At 35.6% G+C, this 17,186-nt stretch overlaps 3 protein-coding genes and 1 pseudogene across 3 annotated transcripts; all 4 read right to left on the minus strand.

The window, feature by feature from the left end:
- Positions 1-1,128: 1,128 nt before the first annotated feature.
- LOC107607832 (uncharacterized) lies at positions 1,129-1,566 on the minus strand. The gene has a single exon (XM_016309733.1). The coding sequence runs from the start codon at positions 1,564-1,566 to the stop codon at positions 1,129-1,131; it is 438 nt and encodes a 145-aa protein (XP_016165219.1).
- A 1,349-nt stretch (positions 1,567-2,915) lies between these two features.
- LOC148554291 (uncharacterized) lies at positions 2,916-3,707 on the minus strand (annotated as a pseudogene).
- Positions 3,708-7,011: 3,304 nt separating this feature from the next.
- On the minus strand, positions 7,012-9,249 carry LOC107607833 (Thioredoxin superfamily protein). The gene is made up of 3 exons (XM_016309734.3): positions 8,923-9,249; positions 8,746-8,835; positions 7,012-7,236 (listed from the first exon to the last, which is right to left on the minus strand). Exons 1-3 carry the CDS (start codon positions 9,184-9,186, stop codon positions 7,159-7,161), a joined length of 432 nt encoding a protein of 143 aa, XP_016165220.2. The 5' UTR covers positions 9,187-9,249; the 3' UTR covers positions 7,012-7,158.
- Positions 9,250-9,673: 424 nt separating this feature from the next.
- LOC107606074 (transmembrane emp24 domain-containing protein p24delta3) lies at positions 9,674-11,655 on the minus strand. The gene is made up of 4 exons (XM_016308038.3): positions 11,214-11,655; positions 10,926-11,135; positions 10,665-10,741; positions 9,674-10,146 (listed from the first exon to the last, which is right to left on the minus strand). The coding sequence occupies exons 1-4, from the start codon at positions 11,406-11,408 to the stop codon at positions 10,002-10,004; spliced, it is 627 nt and encodes a 208-aa protein (XP_016163524.1). The 5' UTR covers positions 11,409-11,655; the 3' UTR covers positions 9,674-10,001.
- Between the last annotated feature and the right edge of the window lie 5,531 nt (positions 11,656-17,186).

Below are 17,186 nucleotides of genomic sequence, written 5' to 3' on the forward strand. Positions count from 1 at the left end.
GTGTCAACGTCACATGAGTGCATACCAGATGAGATGGAGCATGACGGCGACAGAGGCGAGGATGAGGTACCTCTAGCGCAGAGTCTACGGCAAATCAGGCGCCCCCGCCGTTGCTTCATAGGATCGCATCTCTGTTGACTGCTTCATGTTAGGTCATTCGTCTTGGAACATGTTATTAGATTTTATTGTTTAGTATATATAGTTTTCAAATTGTTAGTATTACATGTGTGTTCATGTTTCAATTAGAGTTACTTGTGTTACATGTTATTTACATTTCTTGGGTGCGCAAATAAGAATATTGAGAAGCACATGTATGTCAGTATGTTTACAAAGCACATGTATGTTGTATGATATTTACATAATGAATTATAATAACATGGTATCATAACACGAGTCAATAACACGCAACAATAATAAGACATAAAGCAACAACGACTAAACATTACACTAAACATCAAGGCTAAACATCAAGGCTAAACAACAACAATACTAGCATCAACAAGACAGTTACATTACACTGAACAAGACGACTAAACAACAATAAGACATTTCATGGTTACTAACATTAAACTAAATAAGCCCAACCCTAGACATAGGGCTGGCAATGGGTAGGGTAGGTTAGGGTTTGGACTCTACCCTAACCCTACCCTACCCGTGGGTTGAGAATCTCTCAACCCTAACCCTATCCGCACCCTAAAGTTCTAAACCCTACCTTACCCTACCTTACTCGCAGAAATATCAAATTTTATACATATTAATAACATAAAAAATAAAAAATTAATGCTCTAAATTACTAAATTAACTAACTAATTTAGTGGTTGATCACTTATTGTAAGTCATTATATAAGGGAGGTTGTGGGTTCAACTCTCACTTCCTTTACTATATACCTATTTTTTAATAAAATATGTGTTATATATGAGGTGCGAGTAGGGTAGGGTAGGGTACACCCTAAACCCGTACCCTACCCTACCCGCAGGCATACCCGGACTGTACCCTACCCTACCCGCAGCGGATCGGGTAGCCTACCCTACCCGAGCGGGTTGGACCGAATTGGGTACCCGCGGGTAGGGTATGAATTGCCAGCCCTAGACATTACTGGCGGAAGCAGAACCAAAACTAACTCCTCCCTATGGACACCTCATACGTGTGTGGCCAGGCTGTCCGCAAAGGCCGCACTTCTTGGGTCTGTTCGTGTCAGCCTCATCCATTGTGCTAGTAGTCCTGGGCCGCCCTTCAGACGCACGTCTATTGGCGGGATTAGGGATGACTTTTGGACCGTCATATAGTGGCCAAAACTCCTCTAGGATTGGAGGGGTGAACCCCATCCGATAGGCATTGAACACCGAGCTAAGGCGATACACCTGATGGACATAAATTGTCCAATCAAGATGTGAGTATGCACAACACGCTAAGGCATAGCAACATGAATAATGAAGTTCCTGGAAACACCCGCAATCACAGGTGTGGTCCCTGAGGGACACTCTGTAAGATCCAAGTAAGAAGCTCTTTGTTGGCGTGGTCTCCGCTGTAGTGAACTTAGAATTATCCCTATTATACAAAGTCATAGTGAAACACCTTGAGGCCTTCAGATTAGCCTCGATTGCCTATATCAGATGCTGACTAAACTGCTGCCCTGTTCCTAACTGTACCTCTGCCTCTCTTTCTTTGCGAACAAACAGTTCTGCCAATCTTTCATAGGTGGACTTTGCCAACGAACAAACTGGAAGATTCTTTACACCCTTCAGTATCGAGTTTACACACTTGGAGATGTTCGTAGTCATATGCCCGAACCTCCGACCTTCATCTCGATGCTGAGTCCACTGCGCATAGTCAATTTGATTAGTCCAGTTACACATTGCAGGGTCTTCAGAGCAGAGGATGTCAAACCAATAGCCAAACTCGACCTCAGTCTTTGCATAAGCAACATTCACTAGAAACCTCCTAGAATCCTTGCCCTTAAAACTCAGGGCAAAATTCGGTGTCATGTGTCGGATACAAAATACCCGGTATACAATATGTGGACATCAACCCCCATCAAGAGCCTCTAACGCAGCCTTGATACCATTGTGCCTATCTGATATGACTAGAATACCCGGTTGAGGCGTTATATGCTGCCGAAGGTGGGATAGGAAGAATGACCACGACTCTGCATTCTCACCCTCCACAAGTGCAAATGCGACAAGGATGATATTGGAATTGCTATCCTGAGCAATCGCAACAAGCAGTGTACCCCTGTATTTGTCGTACAAGTAAGTCCCATCGACACTAACCAACAGCTTATAATGTCTGAAGGTGGAAATAAGCATGCGACTCATCGACTTTCCCAATCACTCGCACAAGACTCATCCTCAACACTACCCGGCATCACCATCTGCACACCTAGTACCCATCGCGACAACTCATTATATGACTCTTCCCAATTTCTATAAATCTGAGACATGGCCTTCTGCTTAGCCAACCAAACCCTCCTTTAAGTCAGTCTAAAACCGAAATGTGCCTTTATCACATTCAGCAGTACCTTGATTGATACGACAGTATCAACTTTAATTATAGGCAGGATGAAGGCCCAGATCACATGGTCATCAAGCATCCTGTGATCACTCGATATTGACGTGGTCAGACAAGTATGAGGTCCATTATACCGTTTTACCTCCCAAATACCTCTGCGCTGGTGGAGACTGATACGAATCAACCATGTGCATATGTAGCCAAATTCCTTACACTTCCCATAGTACTTGTGATAATCGAATTCCAACACTTTGCACTCAACTCCACGATGGATGCTATAAGTCGTCACGCTTAAAACGGCCTCCTCTTTATCTTGAAACTACTGACCGACTTGGAACTCAGCTAGTCCTCATGTATCTTATATATCTATGGCCCCAAATCCAATAGGTACGCCAGCTATCCCCTACTATCTCATGGCATCCAAATCCAAAGTTGAAAAGTGTGAGGGGTATTGCTGAGTTCCTGAACTAGTCGTTCCACTAACCCCAACTGGATTACTCCTCGCTATGTCATCATCACTATCTTCAGCAATTATGGCGGGCTCCACATCATCATCATCGTCATCATCCATCAGTATATCTTCCACACCATTCGATGCTCCACCCTGTCCAAAAACTGGTACCACATCAGGAGTACCAGCCATCGCAATCGAAAGCACATCGAAGGGTCAAGTGTCACCTCTTTCTTTGTCACGATTACGGTTTAGATCAGCTGCAAAGGACGGGGGCAACCAAAACTGCCTCAGGTACAATCACGAGCACAGATGAAGAGGCACCAACAAACGTTGAACTAGAGCAGGAAGCTATTGCTGAAGGTTGAGGATTCCGGTTCGAACCTCCTGTACTGCAGACCACATCTACAAGCTTGGCCAACAGCTCAGGGGTCCTCGCCTCGGGAAACTGCCGACGACAATGGAACAGAACTTGCAAATCTTCGTCACTGCCTATGACGAATGAATCGTACTTCATATCATCTTGCAACACGGAAATTGGAATTGTATAGAATAACTTCTCCACCCGTTTCACGCCTTGTATTCCCAATTTTTGGATTATAGTATTCTAAAACTCGAGAAACTCGTTGAAGGTTTCAGAAAAATACTAAACGGATCCTTATCAGTAATTTTAATTCCAGAACGTGTTTTTTTCTCAATCGACTCTCTATACTGCACCAGAACTAAAAAACTATCATCACTAGTCATTGTGACTTCAACTCTAATGAATACGTAACGTTCTGATTATGGTTATATAGGAACCAATCCTTTGTAAATTGAATTAGCCGAATTCGATTTATATCACTTGTTGAGTATCATAGTAATTCGAATTAAGTTGACTCGATTTACTTTGGTTATTTCAAACAGTAAATTGAAATAAGGTGATTCGAATTACTTATTCATCCCTACTCCTTATAAATCGACCAAGTGATTTCGATTTACTAATAGTCTTAGTAAATCGAGTCTATCTCATTCGATTTACTTGCTTATTGGGTAATTCGATCTTACCTAATTCGATTTGTATTGTACACTTATTGATCAAGTTTTTCCGCTACCATTTATATAGATCTGATTCTAAAAAAGAATATGCATGTAACTTTTTGAGTGTTAGAATTTTAGTGTAATATTGAGTAACATTTATATTGTTTATGTGATTCACCCTATATATAACTAACCATAATGTCCCTCTTATTTTTTATAATATTATTTTTTTTTAATTTTCATTTAATTTTTGGTATTATATTTTAAAATATTTGTAGAAAAAAAGAATAACATTATCAAAATAGGAGTAAAATGATTATTTTCTTATTTTATTCTTTGATTTTTTTAATGTATTGATATAATAATATTTTTTAATAACCATGTTAAGTGTACATTAAAATTAAACATTATATAAAATATACATTGAAGTATAAAATACACAATAAAAATAAATTTAACTAAATATACATTTATATATAAATACACGGTGACTAATTTTTAATGTGCATATAACATTTTTACTTTTTTAGAACATTCTTGTCCAATCAAACTCCGCCAAATTAGTTATTATACTTGTTTTGATCGAAATCTTGAATAATTATACAAACAAAAAATTTGATTAGATGAAGGTGTGAAATTTGTTTACACTATCAATACATAGTAATAATTAAATTATTTTAATGTATGCTTTAATCAAATTGTCTGATTATTGTATCTAAAATTCTACCTACATAATGTCATAATCCAAAGTCATACCAGAATGTAACAAGGATATATAAAAAGAAACAGAGCAAACAATTTCATTTGCAAATTTGTTACTTTTGTGTGATAAAAATTATTAAATAATAACCACAACAAATAATATAAATCAATTTTACTGTATTATTGATACAAACATAAAAGAGTTGTGCTACATATAATTATCAACTACACTCACAGTAACCACATTGTAAAAGGTACTATACACTTACTTGGTAGGGTGAAAATGTTTATATGAACAGGGTAATGCTAGAAGACCAATACTTTTAGTGTAAAGAAGAGAGTTTGCTAGTATTAGTTTAAATGTAAAATAAAAATAAAGAAAAAATGTTAGTTGCTTAGAATTTCTCATATTAATAATACATCAAAATAAATTCTAAACATTATTTACATCAAAAAGATATGAAATTACACTTAAATATTATACAAATAAATCAGGGAAAATCACTTGCAACGAACTAAACTATCAAATATAAAATAAAAGGGAAAATGGATTAAACTTTAGTGTTACATAGAGTCAGAGACAGATCTATGTACATTGTTGTGGGGGTACAATTTGATAGTTTTTTTTTAATAGTATATGATAATAATATTTATGTGTCCTATTAAATTATTAAATTTAATCCCACAATAATTTTTTACTTAATTTTTGATATTTTATAGTCAATTTAAGAATTTTATATTAGATGTCTACTAGAATTATTAATTCTCAATTTAAATGAGATTGGTGTTCTTTCTTAGAAATCGACTCAAAAGAGTATTATCAATTAGCTTTAGTTTTTTCCATAGTAACTGTATTAATTAAAAGAACTTTTTCAACTATGGATATTAGTAAGAGTTGGCTTCTAATTGTATGAGAAGTAAATTTATAAATAATTGTTTAGTGATACATATAGAAAGAGAGATATTTCAATTTTATTATTTAAAAAAATATTCAATTTTTTCAAAATATAAAACCTAATAGAATTCTAAATTATATGTTATTATTTAAATTACTATTTTAGTGTTTTAATTTGTAAATTAGTTATTTTGAAGACTAATCATATATTCATATTTTACAATAACAAAATATAATTATAACAATAATCATATTATATGTACATAAAAAATAACCACTTGTATAAAATACATATTAAAATATAAAATATACATTAAAATAAATTAAATAACACATATATTTACACACAAATATATAAAAATTAATAAATAATTTGATAGTTAATTTTTATGTACACATAATATTTTTATTATAAAAATTATTATTATGTTATATATATTTTACTCCTATTATCAAAATTTTTTAAATCCGTCGCTAGACAGAATAATGCTAAATGGATCCCTCCTCTTATTCTTACGGTAATATTATTGCTTTGGTTCTGTAAAGTGTCAAAGTAAATTTAAACTACAAAGATGCCAAAATATTAATCAAGACAAGCAAAAGAACACTTTTGTCTTAATGTCTCCCCATTCCGCTCCAATTTTAAGAACACTAATTAAACTAAATTAATTAATATTTAGATATAGAGAGAAGCACGTTTAACATTTGAGCCATAGTGTAGGGCGAAAAAGCACGATCAAAGTTGATAGATAAATATAGGGAGGAGTTGAGTGTTTGAATTTGCCAGAAAATCTAGTCGAACTATGTCACAAACTTTTAAGTGTAGAACTTCACCATATATACAATCATCCTTTATTTTATTTGTATATTTTACTCATCAGTTCATAATTTTAACACGGGCAAAATATTAAAGTAAAGGCTAATAATCCATGGTGTAATAAGAAAGTGATGGCTATTTCAGCTCAACTTTTATCATTGGTCCTAGCAAAATTAGGTCACACTTTATATAAAATTATAGGATTTTGCGTGGACTAGCTTCTATTCTCTTTAGATCTCAAAATTTGACAAGAAAAAGAAAATGGAAATCATAATCAAAATTAAAATCCAACGTGTTGCATGCGAGTACTTAAGCATGCAGATATTATTCCATAAATAAAATAAATACAAAGAAAATAACGGATAAAAAGCTACATGCAAGATACATATCAGCAATTCAGCATACTTTGTCTTAGATTTGTCAAGATTACATAATTCTTTTTTCTAATTTAAAAAATAACACAAAACTGTCTTAGTTTTAATTTCCTTCACAATAATAAGGACTTTTATTCACCCTACATTCCAAACTCACGCCAAAAAAGGTTTCCATAATTGTGTGATATTCTTTTTCATATCATCAAAAGTGGTTGGTTTTCATGTGATTTACTCGGATCGATGTATAATACTTCACAAATATTAGTTGAGCTCTGAAAATATATTTCTTTTGTCATTTTAGAAAAATAAGTTGGTGTTAACTGAGAGATTAGTGCAAGTCATAAATAAACTAATATTAATTGAGAACACCTCAACCTCAAGGGTAATCTCTCATTCTCTCATAGCAGCGGCTATCTTCTTCTGGACAAGTTCCACTCCTAGACGCGGAGACAATCGCGGGAGCGTTTCCTGCAAAACATGGCAATACTATAAGATATAAGCCCCTTTTTCCTCTTTTATATTTGAATTTTAGAGTCTCTTTTATTTTATTTTCATTTATCATATCTAGTGATTATCAAGATAACGAGAGGAATGCTAAAACAAGATGGAAGTATCTTCAAAAGAAAAAAATCAAGCAAATCAAACTTGGATCCTAAAACTATGACAAACTAATAGGTAGAGATACTTCGCAAGAACTGGTTTCTTTCCATGAATACATGTGGAGTACCTACAAAGCAGGAATTACTCTCTTTTTTTTTTCTTTCACTTCATAAGGTAACTGTGATTTCGCACAATTGAATCTATAGCTACATAAGCCTAAGTTCTAGAATGAAACAGAAGACTCCATAGCTACATGACACTCCTGGCTTGCTCAGACAACTCATATTGTGTATTTTGCACCAGGATGTTGCCATGTAAAGTTTTGGAGACATGTTTTCTAACTACAAGGAGAAACTTAAGTACAAGTCAATGAACATCATCAAAGCTTTATAGAGAATTGAGGATTTAAGTATTTCAATGTCACGTTTTGCACTCCATACATTGAGTTCTGTATTATGTCCAATTAACAACAACATTATTCTTGATTGTTTTGACTGTGAATTGTTTTTCTAATACAATATGCCCACAGTCTAGTATCTCCCTGTACAACGGATAATTGTTACCAAGAGTCCTTGTGAGAAATAGAGCCCCATATGCAGTGAACGACAAATTTAACTACGGAACAAAATTTAGCTGAAATGTCAAAGTAGCATGCAACTGAAAAAACTGAAACCTAAGAAATCTTATGATAAGCACCTAAGGATTATGGGAGACTATGCCCTGAAAGGCTAGAAATTAAAAGGGTAGAACCATTCTTCTTAAAATACAACACCAAGCATCCCAGTTGAATTTTGTACAACTCATACTGCAGAACAGTGAAAATTGTGTGATCCTAATGTGTAATGGCTTGACCCCATACTACTAATTACTGGTTTGCCTAGAAGCCTCAAATCATATGCAGATCCCATAAAAGAATGAGGTCATGACAAAATTTGTAAGCATCATATACCAGGTCTCCTAGTAATATCAAACTAATATTTTGCAAGCATCAAACTAAAATTGTTGAAGATGGTCACAAAAACTATGGAATAAGGAAAAGATGGTCATACACTTGTGTGCAGAAACACAAGTCCTTGATGATCGTCCATCGGCAGATGCTATCTTAATCACCAGCAAAATTCCTGGTCCTAGACTAGGAAAAGGGCAAGAAAAACACAGGGCAGTGCCAATTTCATCAAAAAGAAAAAAAGCTGCCAAGTGTGGAGAAGTTAGACTTGCTACATTACACACCTTGGTGCTACCTTTCTCTCTACTACATTCATAATACAAAGAATTTAAGCATTGCCCAAGTTGTAACCCTTCACCAACTAATCCTAAACATTTTGATTATGACATAATTATAGAGCCTCCATAGTTGAATTGAGCATTGAAGTATACCTCGGTGCCATCAGAGAGTACTTTAGCCAAGACAGGTATCTCGTATTGATAAGCTCTTTCCCATTGGGGATTGGTAGTTATATCCCTTATCTAATTCACAAAACCCAAAACACACACAATCAGAATGAGACAAAGATAATCATAACAAGAAGAAGAAGAAGAAGGAGGAGGAGGTACCTGGAGCTGAACATCGTGAAGGGAATCAGGGCCAGAGAGCAAGAACGCAGCTTGCAGCTTCTCTTTCAGACCTTCACACAAACAGCATCCGGGCTTTGAGTATAGAACCAATTTTCTTCCACAAGGTTCCGATGAAGATGATGACGAGCACCGAGATACTAAAGCCCACCTCAACGAAAGCCCGCTGGGCCTTTGTCCACTTCGGAGCAAAGCTGGGGAGGGTCTCACCGCTGCGAATGCCGCCGCCACACTCGCAACCGCCATTTTTCCGAGCCAACAAATAAAAACGTTAGCCTACGGATTGTGCTTTTATTAATTAATCAACCGCACGGTTATAACTTATAAATTAGGACTTAATTTAAATGTGTCATTTTATTATTTCTAAAATATAAAATTATATTTTTCTTAAAAATTTACAATAAAATTCTGATTAATACAACTCAGGATGAGTAGAGTAGGAGTGATTAATACAACTGAAATTGCTTTGAAATCTATTTATAATATAGTGCACTAATTTAAACTAGCACATAAAAATAAAAGCCGTTTTAATTTTAAAAATCGGTATAGAAGTTACAAGATCTTATACAAATAAATCTTTCTTTCCTCCCTTTTTTTTCTTTTTAGTTTTTCAAAGATGCACATCCAATCCATAAGTCAATGTTGTAGTTTGTCACTTTCTTGTTATTTTCTTACCATAAGACATCATCCTAAATTCTAGTCTATCCTTTTTTTTTAAGATAATACATGTTAATTTCCAGTCATGGGAAATTGCCCACAAACATTTTGAATTATGAATGAACCAAATTTCTCAGTCAAGTAAACAAAAGAAGGAATCCAACAAATACAAAAGTTGCTCAACTAGACAACTATCAAAACCAAACACCATTATTCCTTTTTTTTTTAGCTCCAACAATGTAAGCACAACTCTTCAATTTCTGCATAAAGACCACCAAAAACTCCCTTCAAGGGTAACCAACCCACTTAACCTTCAATTATAGTACATGAAAAGGATCCACAAGAGGAAAAACTATACAATCTGGTGTTGTGAAGTGTCACAAGTGTGTTAAAGGTAGAAATGTTTATATGAGCTTCTTCTTCCTAAAATATCGCTTCAGATACCACAGCTGCAAGGCTGCAACAATAATGCAGAGACCAAGAGACATGATACTGAACCAAGCCACTTTAGCATTCGTCGATTCGCTAACCTCCCTCATATCAGCTTCCCTGCAACGAGCAATGTCCAAGACAAAAGATGTTCCAATCAAAATGGCAATGAATTAACTAACCATTAACCAAGCTCAATGAATGGAATTTGGATCCTCTAAAGTGATAAAGTGAAGAGTTAATCAGCATTGACTTTATAACTTCCATGAAAAATGTGTACCTCAATATCTTAATTTAAGAGCGATTAACTCCTCACTTCACTATCTTACCAACTTCCTCCCTTTAGAGGATCTTGATCCCAATGAATGAATCGTGATTAATTTCCCTTTTTGCTCATCACCATTAGTTAAAATTAAACAACCTAACTAACTTCTCCATAAGACCCTGACAACAGATATTAGCATCATCAAGGACGTCTTCACATGAAGATGATGTTGTAAACTGTTAGATGGTTCAGTCAAACATATTTAGTCAAACATATCAAACCATCTAACTGTACACAATATCATCTTCACACGAAGACATCATCATTGAAGTAGTCACCATCAACCAAATACCGAAACGAACACGAGATTTACCTGTTCTTCAAATAAATCAGATTTTCGCGGATGGCTTCCACAGCTGCTTCAAGTTTCCTTAGCTCAAGTTCAACACCCTTGTATATGGCAATGTCAAAAAGGAACATTAAACATTTCATATTGAAAGGAATAAAGGAATGTATGGATTAGTGAATGAGTTATAGCTCAAATGGCATAGTCTCCCCATATTCAATTAAGAGGTTGCGGGTTCAGTCTCCTATCTTTGATAAAAAAAAATAAAAAAATGAATGTATGGATTACCTGAATCTTTTCTTTTTTGGCAACGGTTTCCCAGTCCTTGGCAGAAATGCCAGTTCTCCAGTCAAGGCTAACAGTTACAGTTGGTTGTTGATGGTTGTTTTGCAGCCAGAAGCAGGCCAAGTAGGTCCCACTCTCGGCGCTTGTAAATGCAAACTGGCCATGGGTAACATTTTCTTTCTGGTGAAGGTTGTTTCCATAAGGAGATGTTACCTAAACAAAACAAAAAGCAAGATTCGTTACAAATTGAAAGAGCGAGGCATAATTGAAGTCAAAGAAGAGAAGAGGTACCTTGAGAGAGACGGTGTGGATCTGGTGATGGTCAACTTCATCAGCGACAACATAGTAATCGGCTAAAACGACGACGTTGGACTGGATATCTTCGGAGACACACTTGGTTCCGGAAGTAGGGATGGTTAGCCAGATGGCATGAGATTCAGCGATGAAGAAGAGGAAGAGGAGAGTAATTGGAGATCTTAGCTTCATCTGATTAATTAACTTTCACTGTTCCTTCAGATCTATGTGTTTGTCAATTAGAAACTAAGCTGACTAATTCGCCTCTCTGGGACATGGCCTCCTCTACTTTCTTCTTTCTTCCATTCGTTAATGGTTTTTGGTTTTTTTTTTTTTTTTTTTTTCTCCCACGGTATCTCCAATTTGGCAAGTTAAAATACTAATCCAACGGATCATAACTCTATTTAAAAATTTATTGTTGATTAAGGAGTCAAAGTGTGATTTAAACTCCTGATACCAATCCAACTTTATTTGTTTTCTTCTTTTTTTTTTTTTTTGTTAAATGATTGGATAACTCTTAATTTTAAACATCACACATTTAGTGGTTTTTTTGTACCATTTAAGGGGTTTTTTATTCTTATGTTCCTTGGATATTTTACTTTTTTTATGGACAAGCCTATAATGTATTTGGGCTTCTACTATATTCAGAGGCCTGTTATTTTGTCCAAAAATTCCAATAATCTCTGACAAAAAATTTTGAAAGAGTGATCTGCATCTACACTTCCATGATGTTCCTTAGGCGTGTATATGTTCTGGTCTGGTCCGGTCCAAACTCGAACATTTTAAGAATTAATTTGGTGTGATTTTATAAGGTTTAGAGTCGAGTTCGAGTCATAAAAATAGACCCAATTATTATTTAGGGTCGGATTCGGGTCAAGACAAATCTGATCTCACTCAATTCATGTGTATCCTAAGGAAACTAAAAAAAGTATATATGTTTTAAATTAATTCCAATATTATGTTATATTAATTATAAACTTATTGTTTTTTTTAATCACACTTATTGAATTAGAAAATAGATCAAAGAAGCATTAAATTAAAATTTATGGACAAATTCAAGTTCAAATATGGATATCAACTTCTCGATAACAAGTTTCTTTATAAATTATTGTTAAAGCTTGAAAGGCTCAGTTTTTACCCGATTTAGACCAGTATAATTGTGGCCCAAAATTGTTTAGGTTTTATCAAGTCTAAGGCTAGGTTAGGGTCTAAAAAATAAATCTAATATATATTTAGAATTGAGTCTTGATTAAAAAAAGGAAGAAGGGACAAAATTACACCTGAAAGTTCATACGCTGGACAGTAATACACTTGAATCGTTTAATGAGTCACGCGTGCACAGTAATTATACACTCCGGCGGATAGAATGACCATTCCGGCCATCAACGTGTGGCGTGGTTAGTTTGAGTGGATAGGTGGCCCTATTTTATCCTTGCTGGCACGTTCAGAGTCAGTGAGCTGGCCATTTAGTGCCAAGTAAGAAAAAATGTTTTATTTTAATGATTAATTAGGCAAAAATAACCTTGAAACGCTTTGTTCTCTTTTATCGAATTATGAACTTCAAGGTTTTGTTGGTGTAACACAGTTTACACGTTGAGAGAGTTAGAGAGCCCTAGCAGAGAGGCAATGGCATTGCTCTGAAGTGGTGACGCAGTTCATCGTTGGAGGAGTACTCGAAGAAGGCAACCCACACCACCACAGCGACGATCACGCACTGGAGGCGGGGACGATCTAAAGGTAACATCTTTTGAACTTCCCATTGTACCTATTATGATCGAACATGCTATTTGATCTTTGTTTAATAACTAGTTTGTAGTTGTCTGAAAAAAATTAGGGTTTTCTGGGTTTAGTTGTGGTTATGAGGGTTTTGTTTTTCTTCGTAGATGTCAACTCACATCATACTTGTGTATCACCATGGGGGGAGGTTGGAGAGAAATTCAAAAGGGGTTACAATATACAATGGTGGTCAAGTGTCCTTAATACCTAGAGTCAATGTGGATACGTTGAACCTATTTTTCATGGAGGGGTTGTTCAAGGATTTGGGTTATATTTAGTGGAAGGATTTTGCCTGGGAAAAGTCTGATGCCAGAGGTGGTGTTGCTCTTAAGCTACTTAGGCTTGATAGGGATGTGGTGAATATGTATGAGGATGCAATTACAAATGATGATAGGGTAGTACATGTGTATTGGGAGCATACGGTAGACATTCCAACTGAAGTTGAGGTGGTTGACGTAGATGCAGAAGGTAATTGTTAAATGTTGTCTCCTGGTTGATTTGTATCTCTCAGCTTGTTAATTGTTGTTGTCTGTGTGAACGCAGGGCCTGATACCAGCCATAGAGCAGGTTATGCCCGGAGTGCATCATTGGTTTTGTGCAATGCACATTTGGGCCAACTTCACTAAAAGATGGAAGGATAAACAGTTGAAAGGAGTAGTGTGGGAATGTTGTATAGCCACCACTGTTACTGAATTTGATGCTGCAATGATGAGGTTAAAGGGAATCAACAATGCTGCCTGGGAATACTTAGATCGACTTGACCCAAAAACTTGGACAAAGGCACATTTCAGTGAGTGGCCTAAGGTGGACAATGTCACTAACAACAACTGTGAGACTTTCAATGGTAAGATTCTCAAATACAGAGGTAAGCCAATCATAACAATGTTAGAGGAAGTCAGAGTTCATATCATGAGGGTTATGGCGAGGAACAAAAAGTCTCTAAGTGGCTATGTTGGTTCTGTTGCACCAAGACAACTTAGTAGGCTTGAGAGAGAAGGAAGAAAGTAATAAATGGACTCCCACATGGAGAGGGAATGACAATGGAGAAATATATGAGGTTGAGAAGCATCCTACTAAGGTTACTGTTGACTTGGAAAATCAGAAGTGCACCTTTCAATTTTGGCAGCTCACAGGCTTGCCTTGCAGACACGCTTGTGCAGCACTTGCTCTGAGGGGTCGTAGGCCAAAAGACCATATCCATAACTGGCTGGGAATGGCTGCATATAACTCAACATATCAACATAACATCAACCCTGTTCTAAGCAAAGAATTTTGGGATAAAGCTGAAGGCTATCCTCCACTGTCCCCTCATTATAAGACACCCATTGGAAGACCAACAAAAAAGAGACGAAAGGAGAAAAATGAGGCAAGGCCAAATTCCAACCCACATAAGCTTAAAAGGAGATATAGAACAATCATTTGCAAATACTGTGGAGATGTATGAATACTAGGTTTTATGTGTTATTTGTAGAGATCACCCATATTGTTATATTTACACTTTCTCATGTTTATATGTTGTAGAGTGGCCACAATAGTAGGGGTTGTGAAAAAAGCATGCTGATATGAATGATGAGGTTGCAGCTATGGAGGCAGAGGAAGCTGCTGCTGCTACTAATAACCCTGCACAGCCACCAACACCCCAACAATAGAACCCTAATGATGCTGCTACTGCTCCAAGACCCAAGTCTAAACCTATGGTCTCCATTGAAACCATGAATGCTACAAGCCCAGCAATGAGACAGAAGTTTGAACAGTTTATGCCAACTTCAACTCTGAGGCACCAACCAAATCCGGGCCCAAGACCATCAAAGCTAGTTCCAAGAAAAGTTCCTGGAAGAATCAATGGCCCAGCTGCAGCAACTAATCAAGTTGGCCCAAGTGAAGGTGGGACCATGCAAGGGTCTGCAACAGAGACATAAAACCTTTATTGAAGACTGATGTGCATGTTTTGTTTTTAGTGGGGAAGGCTATTTTGTTTATCAGCATAAATCTTGGGACCTTTTTTGTAATCTAGTAGTATGTGATATGTTATGTTATATACATTGTGACTTTGCTTGTTAATTAGGTATTTCTGGCTTGTATGAAAACTGAATGATTATGGTAACTACTCTGTCTATTTTGTGATTATAATGAAGCAAAGACTTCTGATTTTACAAGATGTTGTTGGATATTGTATAAGTTAGCTTGGTTATGAATTGCTTGTTTTGAACTTAATTCTCACAGGTTTACATTTTTCTCTTATGTCAATGGTTGATGATACACCACTTATAATATGTGATTCACAAAAAAGGAGAACTTTTTTTCTTCCATTTATTCAATGCAACTTTGAAAGTTATTACACAGGATCCTCACTTCTGAGAATATATCATCAAAATCAATAATGCCCAAAAATCCAACCCTAGACAAACACCCATAACCATATTCTTAATACAAGTTATTTCACCCCTAATCATATCAACTGTCTTCTGTAACAGTTGCACATCTTCTTCCAACTTGCTGGAACACTCTGTAAGTTCATTCATCTTCTTGTATGATTGTTTCAATGACCTTTCTACAGATACAACCTCTGCCCCCACGTTTCTTGTTTTTCCTTCTACTTCGTCCAGCCAAACAAAATACTCACAACAATGTTCAGCACTCTGAAGATTAGACACATCAATCCAAGGAGGGGTGAAGAACGAAACAAATGGATAACGCCAGTAACAAGAAGAAAGGCAATTTCAAAACCTACCTCCCACAGAGGACATCGCAGAAACAATCTGTCTGGATTCCACTGTGTTCCAGACTTGAGTACCACAGCTTCAAATCCGTGCAAACACTTGCCGTTGTTGTACTCCAACTTCTTCTTCTTCTTCTTGTTCCTCAGCAACGAAGACCCGCTTTCAACAGTGCTGCCACAATTTAGGGATAAAGAGCTTGATTTTTCCTTGAGTGAGGCCATGTTCTTAGTTATTGGTTAAGGTGTTAGGGTTTCAACACAGAGCTTCTTTCTTCTGAAGATAAAAGAGAACAAAGGTGTTAGGATTTTAGGGTTAATTTTGCCTAATTAATTATTAAAATAAAATATTTTTTCTTACTTGGCACTAAATGGCCAGCTCACTAACTCTGAACGTGCCAGCAAGGATAAAATAGGGCCACCTGTCCACTCAAACTAACCACGCCACACGCTGATGGCCGGAATGGTGATTCTGTCCGCCGGAGTGTATAATTACTGTGCACGCGTGACTCATTAAACGATTCAAGTGTATTACTGTCTAGCGTATGAACTTTCAGGTGTAATTTTGTCCCTTCTTCCTTAAAAAAAATCCAGTTTTACCCAACCTATGTACACCTCTAAGTTATATCACAAACCGAAACAAGAAGTGTATGGAACATAATTAAATTAGAACTCATTTGATTTTAGAATCAATTTTTTTATTTCGAATGAATATAAAATAGGAATTAAATTGATTTGTAAATCTATGCTATTTACATTATAACTAAGTCCAAAACTCCAAATTCCTTTTTTTTAGAGAATTTGGTTGGAATTGAAATAATTTAATCGTTAAAATTGTAAAAAAGGAGTGTTAGGAGGCCAGTAATTTTTGTGTTTTGTAACCATCAATTAGCTATCAATAATGTTTTTAATGGTGTGAGATTACATCAGAGATTACTCACTTTTCTTTTGATAGTTAAATGCTGATCACAAAATACAAAAGTTGCTGGTCCCCTAAACTTTTTCATTGTAAAATTCACTCATTTTATCCTTTGGATATTAATATAAAAGAGAAGGATTTGGATAATGAAAAAAAGAGGTGATAGAGATCCAACAATGGTTGGTGGTAGTTTGTGACGGTTTGTGACGATCCAGCAATGGTCATGATAATCTGGCCGTGGTGATAAAAAGTTGTATGATAAAAATATAAAATCAAAATGTCAAATTTTAATTCAATGATCAAAATAATTTCTATTTTACATAATTAATTCTACATACAATAGCTTATTTTCATTTCAAATAAAATCAATTCTAAAAATATATTTTTTCCAAACACAGTTTTTAAAAGTTTCTCCTTATATTATTCACTTCGTGTCTTTTCCTAACTTCTCTTGAAGAAGAATTTTCCTATGAAAATGAACTTTTCCTTTCCAAAAACTTAAAAATTAATACAAATCTGTGTAAGAAAATGATGTTAAAATTTTATATATGCAATATTA

Source organism: Arachis ipaensis, chromosome B7 (genome assembly GCF_059453495.1).
Source record: "Arachis ipaensis isolate K30076 ecotype BB chromosome B7, ASM5945349v1, whole genome shotgun sequence".
Taxonomy (NCBI): Eukaryota; Viridiplantae; Streptophyta; class Magnoliopsida; order Fabales; family Fabaceae; genus Arachis; species Arachis ipaensis.

What these genes read in the sequence shown, in the direction of transcription:
- LOC107607832 (XM_016309733.1), bottom strand. Translation starts at nt 1,566, where the DNA reads ATGACTTTGTATAATAGGGATAATTCTAAGTTCACTACAGCGGAGACC.
- LOC107607833 (XM_016309734.3), bottom strand. Translation starts at nt 9,186, where the DNA reads ATGGCGGTTGCGAGTGTGGCGGCGGCATTCGCAGCGGTGAGACCCTCC. An exon ending in TTCACGATGTTCAGCTCCAG is followed by an intron (nt 8,836 to 8,922) that starts GTACCTCCTCCT and finishes TTTGTGAATTAG; the next exon opens with ATAAGGGATATAACTACCAA. An exon ending in TACTCTCTGATGGCACCGAG is followed by an intron (nt 7,237 to 8,745) that starts GTATACTTCAAT and finishes CATGTTTTGCAG; the next exon opens with GAAACGCTCCCGCGATTGTC.
- LOC107606074 (XM_016308038.3), bottom strand. Translation starts at nt 11,408, where the DNA reads ATGAAGCTAAGATCTCCAATTACTCTCCTCTTCCTCTTCTTCATCGCT. An exon ending in CCAAAAAAGAAAAGATTCAG is followed by an intron (nt 10,742 to 10,925) that starts GTAATCCATACA and finishes GCCATATACAAG; the next exon opens with GGTGTTGAACTTGAGCTAAG. An exon ending in CTGATTTATTTGAAGAACAG is followed by an intron (nt 10,147 to 10,664) that starts GTAAATCTCGTG and finishes TGCTCGTTGCAG; the next exon opens with GGAAGCTGATATGAGGGAGG.